The sequence below is a fragment of the Bombina bombina genome, chromosome 2 (assembly GCF_027579735.1).
Source record: "Bombina bombina isolate aBomBom1 chromosome 2, aBomBom1.pri, whole genome shotgun sequence".
Lineage (NCBI taxonomy): Eukaryota > Metazoa > Chordata > Amphibia > Anura > Bombinatoridae > Bombina > Bombina bombina.
Genome location: NC_069500.1, coordinates 1,287,818,583 through 1,287,842,145, shown reverse-complemented (window position 1 = coordinate 1,287,842,145; position 23,563 = coordinate 1,287,818,583). Strand labels below are relative to the sequence as shown.

At 39.4% G+C, this 23,563-nt stretch overlaps 1 protein-coding gene across 1 annotated transcript in view; it reads right to left on the bottom strand.

Annotated features, from left to right (window-relative positions):
* The window catches only part of LOC128650281 (uncharacterized), a 150,010-nt gene that overhangs the window by 22,951 nt on the left and 103,496 nt on the right, over positions 1-23,563 (bottom strand). Inside the window, exons 3-4 of the mRNA XM_053704105.1 lie at positions 18,499-18,593; positions 8,144-8,209 (exon numbers count right to left, since the gene is read on the bottom strand). Coding sequence (XP_053560080.1) covers positions 8,144-8,209; positions 18,499-18,593 — 161 coding nt within the window. The remainder of the gene's footprint in view (positions 1-8,143; positions 8,210-18,498; positions 18,594-23,563) is intronic.

Here is a 23,563-nt window from a genome sequence, read left to right as displayed (position 1 = left end):
AGATTTAAACTTTATTTTGGGTGTGGATTATTTTTCAGCGGAATTGGCTGTCTTTATTTTATCCCTCCCTCTCTAGTGACTCTTGCGTGGAAGATCCACATCTTGGGTAGTCATTATCCCATACGTCACTAGCTCATGGACTCTTGCTAATTACATGAAAGAAAACATAATTTATGTAAGAACTTACCTGATAAATTCATTTCTTTCATATTAGCAAGAGTCCATGAGGCCCACCCTTTTTTTGTGGTGGTTATGATTTTTTTGTATAAAGCACAATTATTCCAATTCCTTGTTTTTTATGCTTTCGCACTTTTTTCTTATCACCCCACTTCTTGGCTATTCGTTAAACTGATTTGTGGGTGTGGTGAGGGGTGTATTTATAGGCATTTTGAGGTTTGGGAAACTTTGCCCCTCCTGGTAGGAATGTATATCCCATACGTCACTAGCTCATGGACTCTTGCTAATATGAAAGAAATGAATTTATCAGGTAAGTTCTTACATAAATTATGTTTTTCCATGTTTTTGGCAAGTGCTAAGTGAAGGCAAGCAGTTTTAAACACTAATTTGTTCAGGTGTTTTCTCAGCTTTGCCATCATTGGGTACTTCCCCTTTAAATAGTAGGGGTTGTACTATTACACCTTACTCCTATGATTAAGTGCCAAGCATAGGCACGAAACATGTAAGTAGGTTCCTATCCTGCTACCCTTTGTATCTATATATATTTTGCCTAATGGCTTTTTAATGGATTAATAAAGTATACTCTTTGTTTTTCATGCTGTATTACAGCAGCGGAACCGGCTGCTAACAGCGGCGTGCACCCCCTGTGCTCCACTACCACTTTCCCCTTACACACTTCCGGTTTGGATACTAACCGGCTTGGGGCTTTGAGCTGTACGGCGTTCGTGGAAGTGGTTAATAATGCCCTACTCTACTGATACCTGGTACTGAAGACTAGTGCCTTTGCTTTAAACATTTTCTACAAGAGCTGGTGTTAATGCTATTTAATATTATGTTTTATGTTCTGGGAGCAAAGGTTTCTACTGTCTTTTTTTAAGTGGTTATCATTTGATAGTGTTTATTTCTTATTCTTAAGCCTGTTATGATACCAGACTTGCATCTCACTAATGTCATTGGGCCTTCTTGTTTACCCGAAACTACATTGACAGCAGGTGAGTAACTATAGTAATAATCCTGTTAATGTTTATTCTTTGACATACTGTAGATACAATTAGACAACTGTGGCCATATATTCATATCTGACAGTCACTTCTTTCAATAGTTTGCCAGCAGGTGATAAAGCTTTAGGTCGTATATTATTATGTCATGTAATCCAGACAACTTTATAAAAAAGGACCATATCACTGATGTATTCCATATTTATTATTCTATGTAGGGACCCAAAAGTGGTCCCTTACATTTCAGTTACCTTACGGCTAGATTTAGAGTTGGGCGGTAGTCGTCAAAACCAGCGTTAGAGGCTCCTAACGTTGGATTTTACCGCCCTCTGGTATTTGGAGTCAGTCAGGAAAGGGTCTAACGCTCACTTTCCAGCCGCGACTTTTCCATTCCGCAGATCCCCTTACGTCAATTGCGTATCCTATCTTTTCAATGGGATCTTTCTAACGCCGGTATTTAGAGTCGTGGCTGAAGTGAGCGTTAGAAATCTAATGACAAGACTCCAGCCGCAGAAAAAAGTCAGTAGTTAAGAGCTTTCTGGGCTAACGCCGGTTTATAAAGCTCTTAACTACTGTGCTCTAAAGTACACTAACACCCATAAACTACCTATGTACCCCTAAACCGAGGTCCCCCCAAATCGCTGCCACTCTATTAATTTTTTTAACCCCTAATCTGCCGACCGCACACCGCTGTCACCTACGTTATCCTTATGAACCCCTAATCTGCTGCCCCTAACACCGCCGACCCCTATATTATATTTATTAACCCCTAATATGCCGCCCCCAACGTCGCCGCTACCTACCTACACTTATTAACCCCTAATCTGCCGACCGGACCGCGCCGCTATTATAATAAAGTTATTAACCCCTAATCCGCCTCACTCCCGCCTCAATAACCCTATAATAAATAGTATTAACCCCTAATCTGCCCTCCCTAACATCGCCGACACCTAACTTCAAGTATTAACCCCTAATCTGCCGACCGGAGCTCACCGCTACTCTAATAAATATTTTAACCCCTAAAGCTAATTCTAACCCTAACCCTAACACTGCCCTAAGTTAACCCCTTAACGACCAACGACGTATGGGGTACGTCCTGCAAAAAAATGCAGTTAATGACCAAGGACGTACCCCGTACGTCGTTGGTCTTTGAAAGCAGTGGAAGCGATCCTGATCACTTCCAACTGCTTTCATGTTATAGCAGTGATGCCTCGATATTGAGGCATCCTGCTATAACATTTTTTAGCCGTCCGATGCAGAGAGAGCCACCCTGTGGCCCTCTCTGCATCGGCCATCAATGGCTATGTTCGTTGGTGGGTGGGAGCTGATCCAGGGAGGCGGGTGGGTGGCCATCGGTGGGAAGGGGGGCGGGATCGAGTGCGCGCGCGTGCGCGGGTGCGCGCACGTGAGCGCGGGTGCGCGCGTGCGCGGGTGCACGCGCGGGAGTGGGAACCCTACACTATGGAACAAGTAAGGTGGTACTTGGTGGGAGAGAGGGTGGGAAGTTGAACATTATAAATTCTAACGATCTGGGAGGGTGGGAGGTTGGGGGTTGAGGGGGGGCAGCTACACTACAGAAAATAGTAGTTTTAAAATAATAAAATAAAAAATTTGATAGAAAACATTTGATTTCAAACTGGGTACTGGCAGACAGCTGCCAGTACCCAATATGGCGCATAATAAGGCAGAGAGGGGGGTTAGAGAGCTGTTTGGGGGGGATCAGGGAGGTTGGGGGCTAAGGGGGGATCCTACAGAGCAGAATTATTATTATTTTTTTTTTTTAAATCCCCAAAAAAACTCTTATTTTAGTACTGGCAGACTTACTGCCAGTACTTAAGATGGCGGGGACAATTGTGGGGTGGGGGAGGGAAGAGAGCTGTTTGGGAGGGATCAGGGGGTGTGATGTGTCATGTGGGAGGTTGATACCTACACTAAAGCTAAAATTAACCCTACAAGCTCCCTACAAGCTCCCTAATTAACCCCTTCAATTATACACGTGTGGTGCGCAACGGCATTTAGCTGCCTTCTAATTACCAAAAAGCAAAGCCAAAGCCATATATGTCTGCTATTTCTGAACAAAGGGGATCCCAGAGAAGCTTTTACATCAATTTATGCCATAATTGCACAAGCTGTTTGTAAATAATTTCAGTGAGAAACCTAAAATTGTGAAAAATTTAACGCTTTTTTTTATTTGTTCGCATTTGGCGGTGAAATGGTGGCATGAAATATACCAAAATGGACCTAGATCAATACTTTGGGTTGTCTACTACATTATACTAAAGCTAAAATTAACCCTACAAGCTCCCTACAAGCTCCCTAATTAACCCCTTCAATGCTGGGCATAATACACGTGTGGTGCGCAGTGGCATTTAGCGGGCTTCTAAATACCAAAAAGCAATGCCAAAGCCATATATGTCTGCTATTTCTGATCAAAGGGGATCCCAGAGAAGCATTTACAACCATTTATGCCATAATTGCACAAGCTGTTTGTAAATAATTTCAGTGAGAAACCTAAAGTTTGTGAAACAATTTGTGAAAAAGTGAACAATTTTTTTTATTTGATCGCATTTGGTAGCGAGATGGTTGCATGAAATATACTAAAATGGGCCTAGATCAATACTTTGGGATGTCTTCTAAAAAAAAATATATACATGTCAAGGGATATTCAGGTATTCCTGAAAGATATCAGTGTCCCAATGTAACTAGCGCTAATTTTGAAAAAAAGTGGTTTGGAAATAGCAAAGTGCTACTTGTATTTATTTCCCTATAACTTGCACACAAAAAACAAAGAACATGTAAACATTGGGTATTTCTAAACTCAGGACAAAATTTAGAAACTATTTAGCATGGGTGTTTTTTGGTGGTTGTAGATGTGTAACAGATTTTGGGGTTCAAAGTTAGAAAAAGTGTGTTTTTTTCCATTTTTTCCTAATATTTTATAATTTTTTTATAGTAAATTATAAGATATGATGAAAATAATGGTATCTTTAGAAAGTCCATTTAATGGCGAGAAAAACGGTATATAATATGTGTGGGTACAGTAAATGAGTAAGAGGGAAATTACAGCTAAACACAAACACTGCAGAAATGTAAAAATAGCCTTGGTCCCAAACGGACAGAAAATGGAAAAGTGCTGTGGTCCTTAAGGGGTTAAATATAATTTAAATCTAACGAAAAAAATTAACTCTTATTAAATAAATTATTCCTATTTAAAGCTAAATACTTACCTGTAAAATAAACCCTAATATAGCTACAATATAAATTATAATTATATTGTAGCTATTTTAGGATTAATATTTATTTTACAGGCAACTTTGTATTTATTTTAACCAGGTACAATAGCTATTAAATAGTTAATAACTATTTAATAGTTAACTCGTTAAAATAATTACAAAATTACCTGTAAAATAAATCCTAACCTAAGTTACAATTAAACCTAACACTACACTATCAATAAATTAATTAAATAAAATACCTACAATTATCTACAATTAAACCTAACACTACACTATCAATAAATTAATTAAATAAAATACCTACAAATAAATACAATTAAATAAACTAACTAAAGTACAAAAATAAAAAAGAACTAAGTTACAAAAAATAAAAAAATATTTACAAACATTAGAAAAATATTACAACAATTTTAAACTAATTACACCTACTCTAAGCCCCATAATAAAATAACAAAGCCCCCCAAAATAAAAAAATGCCCTACCGTATTCTAAATTAAAAAAGTTCAAAGCTCTTTTACCTTACCAGCCCTGAAAAGGGCCCTTTGCGGGGCATGCCCCAAAGAATTCAGCTCTTTTGCATGGAAAAAAAACACATACAATACCCCCCCCAACATTACAACCCACCACCCACATACCCCTAATCTAACCCAAACCCCCCTTAAATAAACCTAACACTAAGCCCCTGAAGATCTCCCTACCTTGTCTTCACCTCACCGGGTCCCGATCTGTCCAGAAGAGCCTCCGATGTCTTGATCCAAGCCCAAGCGGGGGGCTGAAGAGTGACGTCCATTCTCGGGCTGAAGTCTGGATCCAAGCGGCGGCTGAAGAAATCCATCATCGGGCTGAAGTCGGAAGTCCATCATCGGGATGAAGTCTTCTATCAAGCAGCATCTTCAATCTTCTTTCTTCCGGAGCAGAGCGGAGCCATCTTCTTCCCAGCCGACGCGGATCCATCCTCTTCTAACGACGCCTACTCGCTGAATGACTGTTCCTTTAAATGACGTCATCCAAGATGGAGTCCCTCGAATTCCGATTGGCTGATAGGATTCTATCAGCCAATCGGAATTAAGGTAGGAAAATTCTGATTGGCTGATGGAATCAGCCAATCAGATTCAAGTTCAATCCGATTGGCTGATCCGATCAGCCAATCAGATTGAGCTCGCATTCTATTGGCTGTTCCGATCAGCCAATAGAATGCGAGCTCAATCTGATTGGCTGATTCCATCAGCCAATCAGAATTTTCCTACCTTAATTCCGATTGGCTGATAGAATCCTATCAGCCAATCGGAATTCGAGGGACTCCATCTTGGATGACGTCATTTAAAGGAACCGTCATTCGGCGAGTAGGCGTCGTTAGAAGAGGATGGATCTGCGTCGGCTGGGAAGAAGATGGCTCCGCTACGCACCGCTCCGGAAGAAAGAAGATTGAAGATGCTGCTTGATAGAAGACTTCATCCCGATGATGGACTTCCGACTTCAGCCCGATGATGGATTTCTTCAGCCGCCGCTTGGATCCAGACTTCAGCCCGAGGATGGACGTCACTCTTCAGCCCCCCGCTTGGGCTTGGATCAAGACATCGGAGGCTCTTCTGGACAGATCGGGACCCGGTGAGGTGAAGAAAAGGTAGGGAGATCTTCAGGGGCTTAGTGTTAGGTTTATTTAAGGGGGGTTTGGGTTAGATTAGGGGTATGTGGGTGGTGGGTTGTAATGTTGGGGGGGTATTGTATGTGTTTTTTTTCCATTCAAAAGAGCTGAATTCTTTGGGGCATGCCCCGCAAAGGGCCCTTTTCAGGGCTGGTAAGGTAAAAGAGCTTTGAACTTTTTTAATTTAGAATAGGGTAGGGCATTTTTTTATTTTGGGGGGCTTTGTTATTTTATTAGGGGGCTTAGAGTAGGTGTAATTAGTTTAAAATTGTTGTAATATTTTTCTAATGTTTGTAAATATTTTTTTATTTTTTGTAACTTAGTTCTTTTTTATTTTTTGTACTTTAGTTAGTTTATTTAATTGTATTTATTTGTAGGTATTTTATTTAATTAATTTATTGATAGTGTAGTGTTAGGTTTAATTGTAGATAATTGTAGGTATTTTATTTAATTAATTTATTGATAGTGTAGTGTTAGGTTTAATTGTAACTTAGGTTAGGATTTATTTTACAGGTAATTTTGTAATTATTTTAACTAGTTAACTATTAAATAGTTATTAACTATTTAATAGCTATTGTACCTGGTTAAAATAAATACAAAGTTGCCTGTAAAATAAATATTAATCCTAAAATAGCTACAATATAATTATAATTTATATTGTAGCTATATTAGGGTTTATTTTACAGGTAAGTATTTAGCTTTAAATAGGAATAATTTATTTAATAAGAAACAATTTATTTTGTTAGATAAAAATTATATTTAACTTAGGGGGGTGTTAGGGTTAGGGTTAGAATTAGCTTTAGGGGTTAAAAAATTTATTAGAGTAGTGGTGAGCTCCGATCGGCAGATTAGGGGTTAATACTTTAAGTTAGGTGTCGGCGATGTTAGGGAGGGCAGATTAGGGGTTAATACTATTTATTATAGGGTTATTGAGGCGGGAGTGAGGCGGATTAGGGGTTAATAACTTTATTATAGTAGTTGTGCGGTCCGCTCTGCAGATTAGGGGTTAATAAGTGTAGGCAGGTGGAGGCGACGTTGAGGGGGGCAGATTAGGGGTTAATAAATATAATATAGGGGTCGGCGGTGTTAGGCGCTGCAGATTAGGGGTACATAGCTATCATGTAGCTTGTGGTGGTGTACGGAGCGGCAGATTAGGGGTTAATAATAATATGCAGGGGTCAGCGATAGCAGGGGCGGCAGATTAGGGGTTAATAAGTGTAAGGCTAGGGGTGTTTAGACTCGGGGTTCATGTTAGGGTTTTAGGTGCAGACTTAGGAAGTGTTTCCGCATAGTAAACAATGGGGCTGCGTTAGGAGCTGAACGCTGCTTTTTTGCAGGTATTAGGTTTTTTTTCAGCTCAAACAGCCCCATTGTTTTCTATGGGGGAATCGTGCACGAGCACGTTTTTGAAGCTGGCCGCGTCCGTAAGCAACGCTGGTATTGAGAGTTGCAGTGGCGGTAAATATGCTCTACTTTCCCTTTTTTGGAGCCTAACGCAGCCATTCTGTGAACTCTAAATACCAGCGGTATTTAAAAGGTGCAGGAGAAAAAAAGTATGCGTAGCTAACGCACCCCTTTGGCCGTAGAACTCTAAATCTAGCCGTAATTTTGCTTTTAAAGTGTCTGAGGGGAAAAAAGGGTCCAAGAGTCGACCCTTTCTACCAATCTGAATGTTTTCATGCAAACTTTCTGCTTTAAGAATATACAAATTAGGTTCTCTTAAATTTTCCTTATTTATAATATCTGCTTAGTATCATCCATTAGAAAGTGTGCATCCTCTGAAACATATGTGAGTACTTGAAGTATGTCTTTGTTAACATCTTTTGGTGTAACATTGTGTATTCTAAGTGACCATGTCATGCTGTGTATACTTATACTTGTATTGCCATATTATGATGATGTAAGACTTGTTTGTTATGCTGTAAGTGAAAACATCAATAAAAATATTAATTGATAAAAACAACTTATTATTATTATTATTATGGCTAGAAGAGAGAATGGGAAAATAATCAAGGAGATACATTGCAAGGTGTAAATAAGACAACAAATAAGAAAAATATAAATAAAAATCATTTAAATACACTTACCACCTCTGGCAGGTTTGCAAAATGTTCCTCTTTGACTATTCTGACTGTTGGATTTCCTGCAATGTCCTATATAAAATATACATCATAATGTTTTTTACAAGATATGATTGTAGAAAAATATTATAGACAAAAATGCCAAATCTTGTGCACTTCCTATAAGAAGAAATTGCTAACATATAAACAGTTTAATGTTGTGTTTATGGGGCCGATCTATGAAAGTGTGAACGCACATGATCCGCTGTAGCGATTATGTCCGCCGCACATCGATAAAAGCTGACATACGCTGCCGGCATTTATCATTGCGCAAGGATTTCACTAGAAATGCTTGTGCAATGCCGCCCCCTGTACATTTGCGGCCAATCGGCTGCTAGCAGGGGGTGTCAATCAGCGCGATCGTATGCTATCGGGCGGATTGCTGTTCTCTGCCTCAGAGCAAGTTTTTGAAAAGCCGCCTTGTGCATGCGATATGGTTGCGATGAGCTTCATACCGCACAAAATCCAAGGGCTGCTTTGACGAGTCGTGCACTCTTTTCCCCATAGACATTAATGGGGAGAGAGTGTTAAAAAAAACTAACACCTGCAGTGCTGAATGGCGATCGCCGTAACGCAATCCCATTGATGTCTAAGTCTAAACACCCCTAATCTGCTGCCCTGGATATCGCAACACCTACATAAAGTTATTAACCCCTAATCTGCCGCCACCCGACATTGCAATTAATTTATTAACCCCTAATCTGCCACTCCCGATATCGCCGACACTATAATAAAGTTATAAACCCCTATTCCGCCGCTCCCAGACATTGCCGCCACCTAAATAAACTTATTAACCCCTATTCCACTGCTCCCCGGCATCACCACCACTAAATAAAGCTATTAACCCCTAAACTGCCAGCCCCCCACATTGCAAAACACTAAATTCAACCATTAACCCCTAAACCTAACAACTACCTAACTTTAAATTAAAATTACAAGATCCCTATCTTAAAATAAATAAAAACTTACCTATGAAATAAAAAACAATTATTTCAATTCAATTTAAACTGTTTAAACTATATATTAAACTAACATTACTATTATACTAAAATAAAAATATCTACAAATTAAATGAACTAAATTACACATTAAAAACCCTAACACTACTAAAAAAATTACAAAAAATAACTAACACTAAACTACAAAAAATAACTAACACTAAATTACAAAAAATAACAAACGAAATTATCCTAAATAAAAACAATTACACCTAATCTAATAGCCCTATAAAAAAAATCCCCCCAAAATAAAAAAAACCTAGCCCTTAAAAGGGCATTTGAAGGGCATTGCTCTAAAGAAATCAGCTCTTTTCCCTGTAAAAAATACAAAGACCCCTCAACAGTAAAACCCACCACCCAACCAACCCCCAAAATAAAAAACATAACTCTAACAAAAACCTAACCTACCCATTGCCGTGAAAATGGCATTTGTATGGGTATTGCCCTCAAAGGGGCATTCAGCTCTTTTTCATTGTCATGAAAAGGGCATTTAGTTCTTTTAACAAAGCCCAAAACCCTAATCTAAAAAAAAAAACACAAAAAAAAGTTTAAAAAAAACCTAACACTAACCCGCAACGATCCACTTACAGTTTTTGAAGTCTGGACATCCAGACGGCAAGGTCTTAATCCATCCAGGCGGCGTCTTCTATCTTCATCCAAGCGGCATCTTTTATCTTCATCCCGGCGGTGCGGAGCGGGTACATCCTTTAAGACATCCGGCGCGGAGCATCCTCTTCATGCGGTCGCCGCCATACACTGAATCTTCAATGCAAGGGAGCCTTTTCAAAATTGCATCCCTTGCATTCCTATTGGCTGATTTGATTTTTAAAATCAGGATGAGAGCTACTGAAATCCTTTTGACTGACCAAATCAGCCAATAGGATGAGAGCTACTGAAATTCTATTGGCTGATTTTAATAGCCAATAAAATAGTAGCTCTCATCCTATTCGCTGATTTGAATTTCAAAAATCAAATCATCCAATAGGAATGCAAGGGACGCCATTTTGAAAAGGCCCCCTTGCATGAAAGATTCAGCGTATGAAGGCGACCGTATGAAGAGGACGCTCAGCGCTGGATGTCTTGAAGGATGGACCCGCTCCACACCGCCGGGATGAAGCTAGAAGATGCTGTCTGGATGTAGATAGAAGACGCTGCCTGGATGGATGAAGACCTCGCCGCATGGATGTCTGGACTTCAAACACTGTAAGTGAATCGTTGGGGGTTAGTGTTAGGTTTTTTTAAACTTTTTTGAGGTGTTTTTTTTTTTAAATTCGGGTTTTGGGCTTTCTTAAAAAAGCTAAATGCCCTTTTCTCTTGTAAGGTGTATCCAGTCCACGGATCATCCATTACTTGTGGGATATTTTCATTCCCAACAGGAAGTTGCAAGAGGACACCCACAGCAGAGCTGTAATATAGCTCCTCCCCTAACTGTCATAGCCAGTCATTCTCTTGCAACTCTCAACAAGCTAGGTCGTTGTAGGAGAGAGTGGTTAAATATAGTTAGTTTATTTTCTTCAATCAAAAGTTTGTTATTTTTAAATAGTACCGGAGTTGTGCTATTTTATCTCAGGCAGTAAATAGAAGAAGAATCTGCCTGAGGTTTCTATGATCTTAGCAGGTTGTAACTAAGATCCATTGCTATTCTCACATATGTCTGAGGGGATTACACAGATGAGGTAACTTCAGCGAGAGAATGGCGTGCAGTTTATTCTGCTATCAGGTATGTGCAGTTATAATTTTTTCTAGAGATGGAAAACACTAGAAAATGCTGCTGATACCGGATTAATGTAACTTAAGCCTGAATACAGTGATTTAATAACGACTGGTATCATGCTTACTCCCAGGGGTAATACCCTTATGATATTGCAATATAAAACGTTTGCTGGCATGTTTAATCGTTTTTATATATGCTTTGGTGATAAAACTTTATTGGGGCCTAGTTTTTTCCACATGGCTGGCTTAAATTTTGACTAGAAACAATTTCCACTGTTGTAGTATAAAAGTTACAGTTGGTGCAGTTAAAATTACAAACTGTGACATCCAGCTTCCCTCAAAGGCTCTCTGAATGCTATAGGACATCTCTAAAGGGCCCAAAGGCTTTCCAAAGTCGTTTATTGGGGAAGGTGGGGCCACAGCTTGCTGTGGCAGTTGGTTGTGACTGTTAAAAAATGTCTATTTCATTTTTTTGATCCGTTTTTTGAACTAAGGGGTTAATCATCCATTTGCAAGTGGGTGCAATGCTCTGTTAGCCTATTATACACACTGTAAAAATTTCGTTTGATTTACTGCATTTTTTCACTGTTTTTCAAATTCTGACAAAATTTGTTTCTCTTAAAGGCACAGTACCATTTTTTATATTTGCTTGTTAACTTGATTTAAAGTGTTTTCCAAGCTTGCTAGTCTCATTGCTATTCTGTATAAACATGTCTGACATAGAAGAAACTCCTTGTTTATTATGTTTAAAAGCCATGGTGGAACCCCCTCTTAGAATGTGTACCAAATGTACTGATTTCATTTTATGCAATAAAGATAATTTTCTTTAAAAAATTTATCACCAGAGGAATATGACGAGGGGGAAGTTATGCCGACTAACTTTCCCCACGTGTCAGACCCTTTAACTCCCGCTTAAGGGACTCACGCTCAAATGGCGCCAAGTACATCTAGGGCGCCCATAGCGTTTACTTTACAAGACATGGCGGCAGTCATGGATAATACACTGTCAGCGGTATTAGCCAGACTACCTGAACTTAGAGGTAAGCGAGATAGCTCTGGGGTGAGACAAAATGCAGAGCATACTGACGCTTTAAGAACCATGTCTGATACTGCCTCACAATATGCAGAAGCTGAGGAAAGAGAGCTTCAGTCAGTGGGTGATGTTAATGACTCAGGAAAGATACCTGATTCTAATATTTCTACATTTAAATTTAAGCTTGAACACCTCCACGTGTTGCTTAGGGAAGTTTTAGCTGCTCTGAATGACTGTGATACCATTGCAATGCCAGAGAAATTGTGTAGACTGGATAAATACTTTGCAGTGCCGGTGTGTACTGATGTTTTTCCAAATACCTAAAAGGTTTACAGAAATTATTAATAAGGAATGGGATAGACCAGGTGTGCCGTTCTCTTCCCCTCCACACGGGACTTATGGCAGTCAGTCCCTAAGGTGGAGGGAGCAGTTTCTACTCTAGTAAAGAGTACTACTATCCCTGTCGAGGACAGTTTTGCTTTTTTTTTTTTTTTTTAGATCCAATGGATAAAAAATTAGAGGTTACCTTAAGAAAATATTTATTCAACAAGGTTTTATCCTACAGCCCCTTGCATGCATTGCCCCTGTCACTGCTGCTGCGGCGTACTGGTTTGAGTCTCTGGAAGAGGCTTTACAGGTAGCGACTCCATTGGATGACATACTTGGCAAACTTAGAGCACTTAAGCTAGCCAATTCTTTTATTCTGATGCCATTGTTCTTTTGACTAAACTAACGGCTAAGAATTCTGGTTTTGCTATACAGGCGCGCAGAGCGCTATGGCTTAGATCATGGTCAGCTGACGTGACTTCAAAATCTAAGCTACTTAACATTCCCTTCAAGGGGCAGACCTTATTCGAGCCTGGTTGAAGGAGATTATTGCTGATATCACTGGAGGAAAAGGTCATGCCCTTCCTCAGGACAGGTCCAAATCTAGGGCCAAACAGTCTAATTTTCGTGCCTTTCAAAACTTCAAGGCAGGTGTGGCACCAACTTCCTCTAATGCTGAACAAGAGGGAACTTTTGCTCAATCCAAGACGGTCTGGAGACCAAACCTGACCTGGGAAAAAGGTAAGCAGGTAAAAAAGCCTGCTGCTGCCTCTAAGACAGCATGAAGGAACGGCCCCCTATCCGGGAACGGATCTAGTAGGGGGCAGACTTTCACTTTTTGCCCAGGCGTGGGCAAGAGATGTTCAGGATCCCTGGGCGTTGGAAATTATATCCCAGGGATATCTTCTGGACTTCAAAGCTTCCCCCCCAAAAGGGAGATTTCACCTTTCACAATTATCTGCACACCAGATAAAGAGAGAGGCATTCTTACACTGTGTACGAGACCTCCTAGTTATGGGAGTGATCCATCCAGTTCCAAAGGAGGAACAGGGACAGGGTTTTTACTCAAATCTGTTTGTGGTTCCCAAAAAAGAGGGAACCTTCAGACCAATTTTGGATCTAAAGATCTTAAACAAATTCCTCAAAGTTCCGTCGTTCAAGATGGAAACTATTCGTACCATCCTACCACTGATCCAGGAGGGTCAATATATGACTACAGTGGATCTAAAGGATGCTTATCTTCACATTCCGATACACAAAGATCATCATCGGTTTCTCAGGTTTGCCTTTCAAGACAGGCATTACCAGTTGTAGCTCTTCCCTTGGGATTAGCTACAGCCCCAAGAATCTTTACAAAGGTTCTAGGGTCGCTTATGGCGGTCCTAAGGCCGCGGGGCATAGCAGTAGCCCCTTATTTAGACGACATCCTGATACAGGCGTCAAACTTCCAAATTGCCAAGTCTCATACGGACGTAGTACTGGCATTTCTGTGGTCGCATGGGTGGAAAGTGAACGAGGAAAAGAGTTCTCTATCCCCACTCACAAGAGTTTCCTTTCTAGGGACTCTGATAGATTCTGTAGAAATGAAAATTCACCTGACGGAGTCCAGGTTATCAAAGCTTCTAAATTCCTGCCGGGTTCTTCATTCCATTCCGCGCCCTTCGGTGGTTCAGTGTATGGAAGTAATCGGCTTAATGGTAGCGGCAATGAACATAGTGCCGTTTGCACGCTTACATCTCAGACCGCTGCAACTATGCATGCTCAGTCAGTGGAACGGGGATTACACAGATTTGTCCCCTCAACTGAATCTGGACCAAGAGACCAGGGATTCTCTTCTCTGGTGGCTATCTCGGGTCCATCTGTCCAAAGGTATGACCTTTCGCAGGCCAGATTGGACAATTGTTACGACAGATGCCAGCCTTCTAGGTTGGGGTGCAGTCTGGAATTCCCTGAAGGCTCAGGGATCGTGGACTCAGGAGGAGTCTCTCCTTCCATTAAATATTCTGGAACTAAGAGCGATATTCAAGGCTCTTCAGGCTTGGCCTCAGTTAGCAACTCTGAGGTACATCAGATTTCAGTCGGACAACATCACGACTGTAGCTTACATCAACCATCAAGGGGGAACGAGAAGTTCCCTAGAGATGTTAGAAGTTTCAAAAATAATTCGCTGGGCAGAGATTCACTCTTGCCACCTATCAGCTATCCATATCCCAGGTGTAGAGCACTGGGAGGCGGATTTTCTAAGTCGTCAGACTTTTCATCCGGGAGAGTGGGAACTCCATCCGGAGGTATTTGCACAACTGATTCATCGTTGGGGCAAACCAGAACTGGATCTCATGGCGTCTCGCCAGAACGCCAAGCTTCCGTGTTACGGATCCAGGTCCAGGGATCCCAAGGCGACACTGATAGATGCTCTAGCAGCGCCCTGGTCTTTCAACCTGGCTTATGTGTTTCCACCGTTTCGTCTGCTCCCTCGACTGATTGCCAAGATCAAGCAGGAGAGAGCATCGGTGATTCTGATAGCACCTGCGTGGCCACGCAGGACCTGGTATGCAGATCTAGTGGACATGTCATCCTTTCCACCATGATCTCTGCTTCTGAAACAGAACCTTCTACTTCAGGGTCCTTTCAACCATCCAAATCTAATTTGTCTGAGGCTGACTGCCTAGAGATTGAACGCTTGATTTTATCAAAGCGTGGCTTCTCCGAGTCAGTTATTGATACCTTAAGACAGGCACGAAAGCCTGTCACCAGGAAAATTTACCATAAGGTATGGCGTAGATATCTTTATTGGTGTGAATCCAAGGGTTACTCATGGAGTAAGGTCAGGATTTCTAGGATATTATCTTTTCTCCAAGAAGGTTTGGAAAAAGGATTGTCAGCTAATTAAGCGTCTGGCAGATGTTCCAGACGTTCAGGCATTTTGTCAGGCTTTAGTTAGAATCAAGCCTGTGTTTAAACCTGTTGCTCCACCATGGAGCTTAAACTTGGTTCTTAAGGTTCTTCAAGGAGTTCCGTTTGAATCTCTTCATTCCATAGATCAAGCTTTTATCTTGGAAAGTTCTTTTTTTGGTAGCTATTTCCTCGGCTCGTAGAGTCTGAGCTATCTGCCTTACAATGTGATTCTCCTTATCTGATTTTTCATACGGATAAGGTAGTCCTGCGTACCAAACCTGGGTTCTTACATAAGGTGGTATCTAACAAGAATATCAATCAAGAGATTGTTGTTCCATCCTTGTGTTACACAATCTGGACATGGTCCGTGCTTTAAAGTTTTACTTACAAGCTACTAAAGATTTTCGTCAAACATCTGCTTTGTTTGTTGTCTACTCTGGACAGAGGAGAGGTCAAAAGGCTTCGGCAACCTCTTTTTCTTTTTGACTAAGAAGCTTAATCCGATTAGCCTATGAGACTGCTGGACAGCAGCCTCCTGAAAGGATTACAGCTCATTCCACTAGAGCTGTGGCTTCCACTTGGGCCTTTTGATCAGATTTGCAAGGTGAAGACTTGGTCTTCGCTTCATATTTTTTCAAAATTTTACAAATTTGATACTTTTGCTTCTTCAGAGGCTATATTTGGGAGAGAGGTTTTACGGGCAGTGTTTCCTTCCATTTAAGTTCCTGCCTTGTCCCTCCCTTCATCCGTGTACTTTAGCTTTGGTATTGGTATCCCACAAGTAATGGATGATCCGTGGACTGGATACACCTTACAAGAGAAAACACAATTTATGCTTACCTGATAAATTTATTTCTCTTGTGGTGTATCCAGTCCACGGCCCGCCCTGTCATTTTAAGGCAGGTAATTTTTAAATTTAAACTACAGTAACCACTGCACCCTATGGTTCCTCCTTTCTCGGCTTGTTTTTGGTCGAATGACTGGCTATGACAGTTAGGGGAGGAGCTATATTACAGCTCTGCTGTGGGTGTCCTCTTGCAACTTCCTGTTGGGAATGAGAATATCCCACAAGTAATGGATGATCCGTGGACTGGATACACCACAAGAGAAATAAATTTATCAGGTAAGCATAAATTGTGTTTTTCAGGTCAATGAAAAAGAGCTGAATGCCCTTTTAAGGGCAATGGCCATACAAATGCCCTTTTCAGGGCAATGGGTAACTTAGGTTTTTGTTAGAGTTAGGTTTTTTTCTTTTGGGGGGTTGGTTGGGTGGTGGGTTTTACTGTTGGGGGGGGTCTTTGTATTTTTTTTTACAGGATAAAGAGCTGATTTCTTTAGGGCAATGCTCTACAAAAGGCCCTTTTAAGGGCTATTGGTAGTTTATTGTAGGCTACGGTTTTTTATTTGGGGGGCTTTTTTATAGGGCTATTAGATTAGGTGTAATTGTTTTATTTTGGATAATTTAATTTGTTATTTTTCGTACTTTAGTGTTATTTTTTGGTAATTTAGTGTTAGTTATTTGTTTGTAATTTAGTGTTAGTTATTTTTTTGTAATTTTAGATTTAAATTTTTTTGGTAGTATTATGTTTTTTTAATGTGTAATTTAGTTTATTTAATTTGTAGCTATTTTAATTTTAGTATAATAGTAATGTTAGTTTAATATATAGTTTAAACTTAATTTTTTTTAATTTCACAGGTAAGTTGTTATTTATTTTTAAGAAAGGGATATTGTAATTTTAATATAAAGTTAGGGGGTTGTTAGGTTTAGGGGTTAATAGTTTAATTGAGTGTTTTACAATGTGGGGGGTGGCGGTTTAGGGGTTAATAGGTGTGTTTAGTGGCGGTGATGGGGGAGGCCAGAGGTTTAGGGGTTAATAACGTTATTTAGTGGTGGCGATGTTGGGGAGTGGCGAAATAGAGGTTAATATATTTATTATAGCGTGGGCGATTGGGAAAATTTATAACTACTGGTCTCAGATTGCAGAACGGATTGTGTCGGTATAGGCTGCAACGCGGGACTGATGTTGCGTTACAGGCTAAAATGCTTGCGGTATAGCTACACTGACAAGACTCGTAATGGCTGCATTCCGGTTTTTACGCTGAAATGGCCATTTTGTCAGCGTTAAAAACGGAATGCAAAACTCGTAATCTAGGTGAAAGTGTTTTAAATAGCAAGTGCATTTTTTACTTTTTTGTACAGTAGCCTGAGGAAACAGCCCTGTGGTGGCTGAGAAACTTGTCACTTTTATTAAAGTTTGTTTTTATATTATACACTTGCTGCTTTTTTGTGGACTACACTTTCTATCCTATTTTCTGACCTGCATATCACCTGGGTTCAGTCAGCTGGGCAGCTAAGAAGCTCCAGCCTGCTTGTATTGCCCCTGGAGGTGCATTGGAGAATGTATTTGTGTTTTCTTACATTTCACTTAATTCTGGAGTCAAACTGTGCTGGGCCATGTTGGTTCTGTCTCTTTTCACTTAGGAATATATCAATGTCCATTCATGGGAGACTACTTCAGACACTTGGTTGCTCTTATACAGTTAGCTGGACAACTGTGAGGTTCCAGTCTGCCTTTTAGCACTTTCGGTGCTATTCGTCTGTGAGTAACCTTTTGTCTCATTAGTATCCATACTGTGTTGATGGTACTAGGCCATTTGGCGCCTCTGTTTTTTTCTCCTTCCAGATCACTTGAATTCTCAGGATCCTGACCTTCCTATGGCAGAGAGCTACCTCTACTCCCCTTGGAGTGTATATGGACTTTTTTTTTATTACTATTATTATTATTTATTTATAATTGGTTTGTTTTTGTTGGGTTTTTTTTGTTTAATTTATTTCATTTCATTGTATTCATTTTATTATTTTGGTTTTATTTGTGAAGAGCACCCCCTAGAGGAAACTTTTGTAGGCACGTTTTTTTCTTTTTTCTTATTTTGAGTGATCAATCCAGTTTGTGACCTTTATCTCTCTTGCCATTATGCCTTCCCTTTAAATAAGCCAGAGAATATCTAAAACCTACCAGAAATGCCTCACCATGCCCCCAAAATGCCATAAAATCATCCATGGCAAAATCAGACCCCGACATATGTCCCACCATAACTTTGTTCCCTGGTCCCTCCGTCCCACCCGTGAGCTTCCATGACTCTTCCCCAAGGTTTCAGGTCCTGGCCATGAAATGTAGGTTCCATCCAGGTTAAAAAATAAAACAATCATTATGACTAATGATATTTGGTAATATGATTACTCATCCCACAACATTATATCAATAGCTTATTATAGCCAAATGCAGAATTTCATACTAAAAATATAATAGTTACTATTTATTATATTTATTATAAAATGGTGCTACAAATATTACCTTTGGAAGAGCTCTTGCTTTGTTTTTCTGGTATTCTTCCAATGTTTCTGCAGTCAGTAGGAACAGTAGATTAAGAACGTAACTTTTTCCTGTACCTGTTTTTTAAAACAAATTGAATCACCATAAATAATTAACCAAGCAAACTGTGATGCTGTTTTCTTGTATATACATTTTTATGTATAATACACTTAATATTAGTATTACAAATGAAAAGTCTTTTTAAATTCATACAGACATGCTCCAAAATCTTGTGGAAAAGCCTTCTTAGAAGTGTTGTGTTTGTTATAGTTGCAAAGTGGGGGAAACTCCACATTAAAGGGACATTGAACCCAATTTTTTTCTTTCATGATTCGGATAGAGTATTAAATTTTAAGCAACTTTCTAATTTACTCCTATTATAATTTTATTTTTATTTTAAAAGCAGGAATGTAAATCTTTGCAGCCAGCCCATTTTAGGTTCAGTACCATGGATAGCGCTTGCTTATTGGAGGCTTACATTTACCCACCAGTAAGCAAGCATAACTCAGGTTCTCAACCAACAATTGGGCCGAATTCTATGCTTCACATTCCTGCTTTTTAAATAAAGATAGCAAGAGAACGAAAAAAATGATAATAGGAGTAAATTAGAAAGTTGCCTAAAATTGCATGCTCTATCATGAATCATGAAAGAAATAATTTGGGTTCAGTGTCCCTTTAATGCCCAAGGTTTTGGAATCTGATGCCCAACAAACTTATATATTCTTATATGCTCAGTGGAACACCATTGCTAGTGCAATCCTTACTCTAATTCTCTTTCTCTATGGTAATGCTGTCTCTTGAATACAGTGCAATTTTTGTACACAAGTGTACTAACTCCAATACAATGTTATTCTGTTTTAGTAATTGTGTTTTATATTGTACATTGTATCTCATTTACTTATGTATATGTTGTGATATTGTATGTATTGTAGAACATTGAATCTCATTCACCAATAAAAAATCCTATTCTGTTACATATATACGTGTAAAGGTCAGGTGTACTTTTGGCCATATAGTATAACATAAATGTTATACAGTATTCATATTTTACATATATATGTGTGTGTGTGTGTATTTGTATATATATATATATATATATATATATATATATATATATATATAAATACACACACCTGTGTCTGTGTATGTGTTTGCATGTATGTCGTATGTCTGATATATATATATATATATATATATATACACCTGTGTGTGTATGTATATCTGTGTGTATGTACAGTATGTCAGAATGTATGTGTGTCTGTGTGTGGTATTTATGTATGTTTATGCCTGCCTATCGCCTAGATTTAGAGTTTGGCGTTAGCCGTCAAAAGCAGCGTTAAGGGGTCCTAACGCTGCTTTTTACCGCCCACTGGTATTTAAAGTCAGGCAGGACAGGGTCTACCGCTCACTTTCTTTCCGCGACTCGAGGCTACCGCAGATCCCCTTACGTCAATTGTGTATCCTATTTTTTCAATGGGATTTGCCTAACGCTGGTATTACGAGTCTTGGAAGAAGTGAGCGGTAGAGCCTCTACCGACAAGACTCCTACCGTCAAAAAAAGTCAGTAGTTAAGAGCTTTATGGGCTAACGCGGGAACAAAAAGCTCATAACTATTGTGCTATAAAGTACACTAACACCCATAAACTTCCTATGAACCCCTAAACCGAGGACCCCCACATCGCAAACCCTATAATCAATTTTTTTAACCCCTAATCTGCCGCTCCGGACACCGCCGCAACCTACATTATCCCTATGAACCCCTAATATGCTGCCCCTAACATCGCTGACACCTTTATTATATTTATTACCCCCTAATCTGCCCCCCCCCAACGTCGCCGCCACCAACCTACACTTATTAACCCCTAATCTGCTGACCGGACCTCGCCGCCACTATAATAAATGTATTAACCCCTAAACCGCCGTACTCCCGCCTCGCAAACACTATAATACATTTTATTAACCCCTAATCTGCCCTCTCTAACATCGCCGCCACCTTAGTGTTAGGTTTATTTAAGGGGGGTTTGGGTGGGTTAGAGTAGGGGTATGTGGGTGGTGGGTTTTAATGTTGGGGGGGTTGTATTTTTTTTTACAGGTAAAAGAGCTGATTACTTTGGGGCAATGCCCTGCAAAAGGCCCTTTTAAGGGCTGGTAAAAGAGCTGATTACTTTGTAATTTAGAATAGGGTAGGGCATTTTATTATTTTGGGGGGCTTTTTTATTTTATTAGGGGGCTTAGATTAGGTGTAATTAGTTTAAACTTCTTGTCATTTTTTTTTTATTTTCTGTAATTTAGTGTTTGTTTGTTTTTTGTATTATAGATTAGTTTATTTAATTGTATTTTAGTTTAGCTAATTGTAGGTAATTTATTTAATTCATTTATTGATAGTGTAGTGTTAGGTGCATTTATAACTTAGGTTAGGATTTATTTTACAGTTAATTTTGTAATTATTTTAACTAGGTAGCTATTAAATAGTTATTAACTATTTAATAACTATTATACCTAGTTAAAATAAATACAAAGTTGCCTGTAAAATAAATATAAATCCTAAAATAGCTACAATGTAACTATTAGTTATATTGTAGCTATATTAGGGTTTATTTTATAGGTAAGTGTTTAGTTTTAAATAGGAATAATTTATTTAATTATAGTAAATTTATTTAGATAATTAAAATTATATTTAATTTAGGGGGGTGTTAGGGTTAGGGTTAGACTTAGGTTTAGGGGTTAATAACTTTATTATAGTAGCGGCAACGGTGGGGGCGGCAGATTAGGGGTTAATATTTGTAGGTAGGTGGCGGCGATGTTAGGGAGGGCAGATTAGGGGTTAATAACATTTATTATAGTGTTTGCGAGGCGGGAGTACGGCGGTTTAGGGGTTAATACATTAATTATAGTGGTGGCGAGGTCCGATCGGCAGTTTAGGGGTTAATAAGTGTAGGTAGGTGGCGGCGTCGTTGGTGGGGCAGATTAGGGGGTAATAAATATAATGTAGGTGTCGGCGATGTTAGGGGCAGTAGATTAGGGGTTCACAGCTATAATGTAGGTTGCGGCGCTGTCCGGAGCAGCAGATTAGGGGTTAATAAGTGTAAAGTTAGGGGTGTTTAGACTCGGGGTTCATGTTAGGGTGTTAGGTGTAGACTTAGAGTGCTTTCCCATAGGAAACAATGGGGCTGCGTTAGGAGCTGAACGCTGCTTTTTTGCAGGTGTTAGGTTTTTTTTTCAGCCAGCTCAGCCCCATTGTTTCCTATGGGGATATCGTGCACGAGCACGTTTTTCCAGCTTACCGCTACGCTACCGTAGGCAACCCTGGTATTGAGGGTTGAAGTGGAGCTAAATTATGCTCAATGCTCCCTTTTCTGAGGCTAACGCAGCCATTCAGAAAACTCTAAATACCAGCGTTGTCTTAAGGGTGCGCTGGAAAAAAAAGCAGCGTTAGCACCGCGGGTCTTTACCGACAAAACTCTAAATCTAGGTGTATGTGTGGTGTGTATGTATATATGTCTGTCTTTGTGTGTATGTAAAACTAAAGACCAGCACAATTTTTTTTTATTATTTTTTTTTAACTTTTTTTTTTTTTTTTATTGAGGTTTTGTGCATTAGAAGAGAAAACAAACAATAATTGTTGCAAAAGGAATGGCAGCATTTTCATAGTATACAACACAAATATAAATACAAAAGAGAAAAAAATACGCTGTTTGTTAAAAAAAAAAAAGTAGTTTCCTGAAACCTCTATTTTTATATACAGGGGTGCTTATCATGAATGAATAATAATGGGGCCTCATGTGGGCCTTTATGTTAAGGGAGTTCAGCGGACAAGAGCCGCTTTGAGTTGGGGAGGGGGGGGCGGGGCCTTCTATGACTACCATAGGGGAAATTATGCTGGGAGAAATAAGTAGAGGATATATAGCAAGGGTATAGGGACAGGGGTGCTTAATCAGGTCTACTTGCCTAGGTACAGCTCCTGGTTATATTATATACATAAGAGATTGTTAGCTTAGAAATGCCTTCTGTAATAGAATTAGATATGGGGACATATAGTAAAGTTAATACCTATTAGGCTATAGGGGTTAATTAAGCTAAATGCAGAATTGTTATTCTAAAGTAGTAAACTGCTTGGAGGTGAGAGCTAATATATTTATGGGCCTTGGGGAAACATTACAGACTCCACAACTAATCATCTACTGAAAAACAAACAAACCAAACAGCCTTCATAATATTTGTAGTGCATATGCAGGGAATAAAGGTATGCACTTGGCATAGGCATATAACCTGAAGGCTATAATAGAGAAAGATAGGGCCACTGCTGCTGGTACTTCTCCGAAATGTCATCATAACCACCTAGTATTAAAACATGTATAACCGCCTTAAAAATTGCTTGGTGTCTATAACTTTTATCATAAAATACCCCTTGTCCAATATTATCCATAAAGAAAATTAAAAAAAGGTAAGTACAATAGAAAGAGACTGCTAGCTAATATGATATAAATGAGCACACATTTTAACACGGCAGCAGTCTAGCCATCAAAGAATGTGTGCATATATTCTTGCATCCAAAGTGATACCTGTGTGACAAAGAATCACTTATGTGGGAGATTGCTTAAGTTGAAAACTTGGGACATAACGTATACAACTCTTTAATAAATTACTAGCGCACTGTCGCCAGGGTTATAATAAATGAGGGATCTAAGAGAGTACCACAGGGGGACTGAGGACCTCATATAAGAAAAATAATAATAGAACACGGCATAAACATATTAAACATTTCCCGGGTGAAAGGAGCTAAGGTGTATAGACCTAAATAAAGTATGTAATGCAAACATATAGTGCAACAGTACCAAGTAGAGACAAAATTCTCTGTATTATGTATACAAAACAGACTTATCAACTACCCTATACTACAGGTTAGGAGTGACGGGTTAGGTTCTATGCCTATGGGTATCAAAATTCTGGGAATCCCTTATTATCATGCAATACGTGCAAACTGGAGACAGAAATCTAATTGAAATTGTAGCCTTATTATTTTACTCATTTATCAAACCTATTGTAA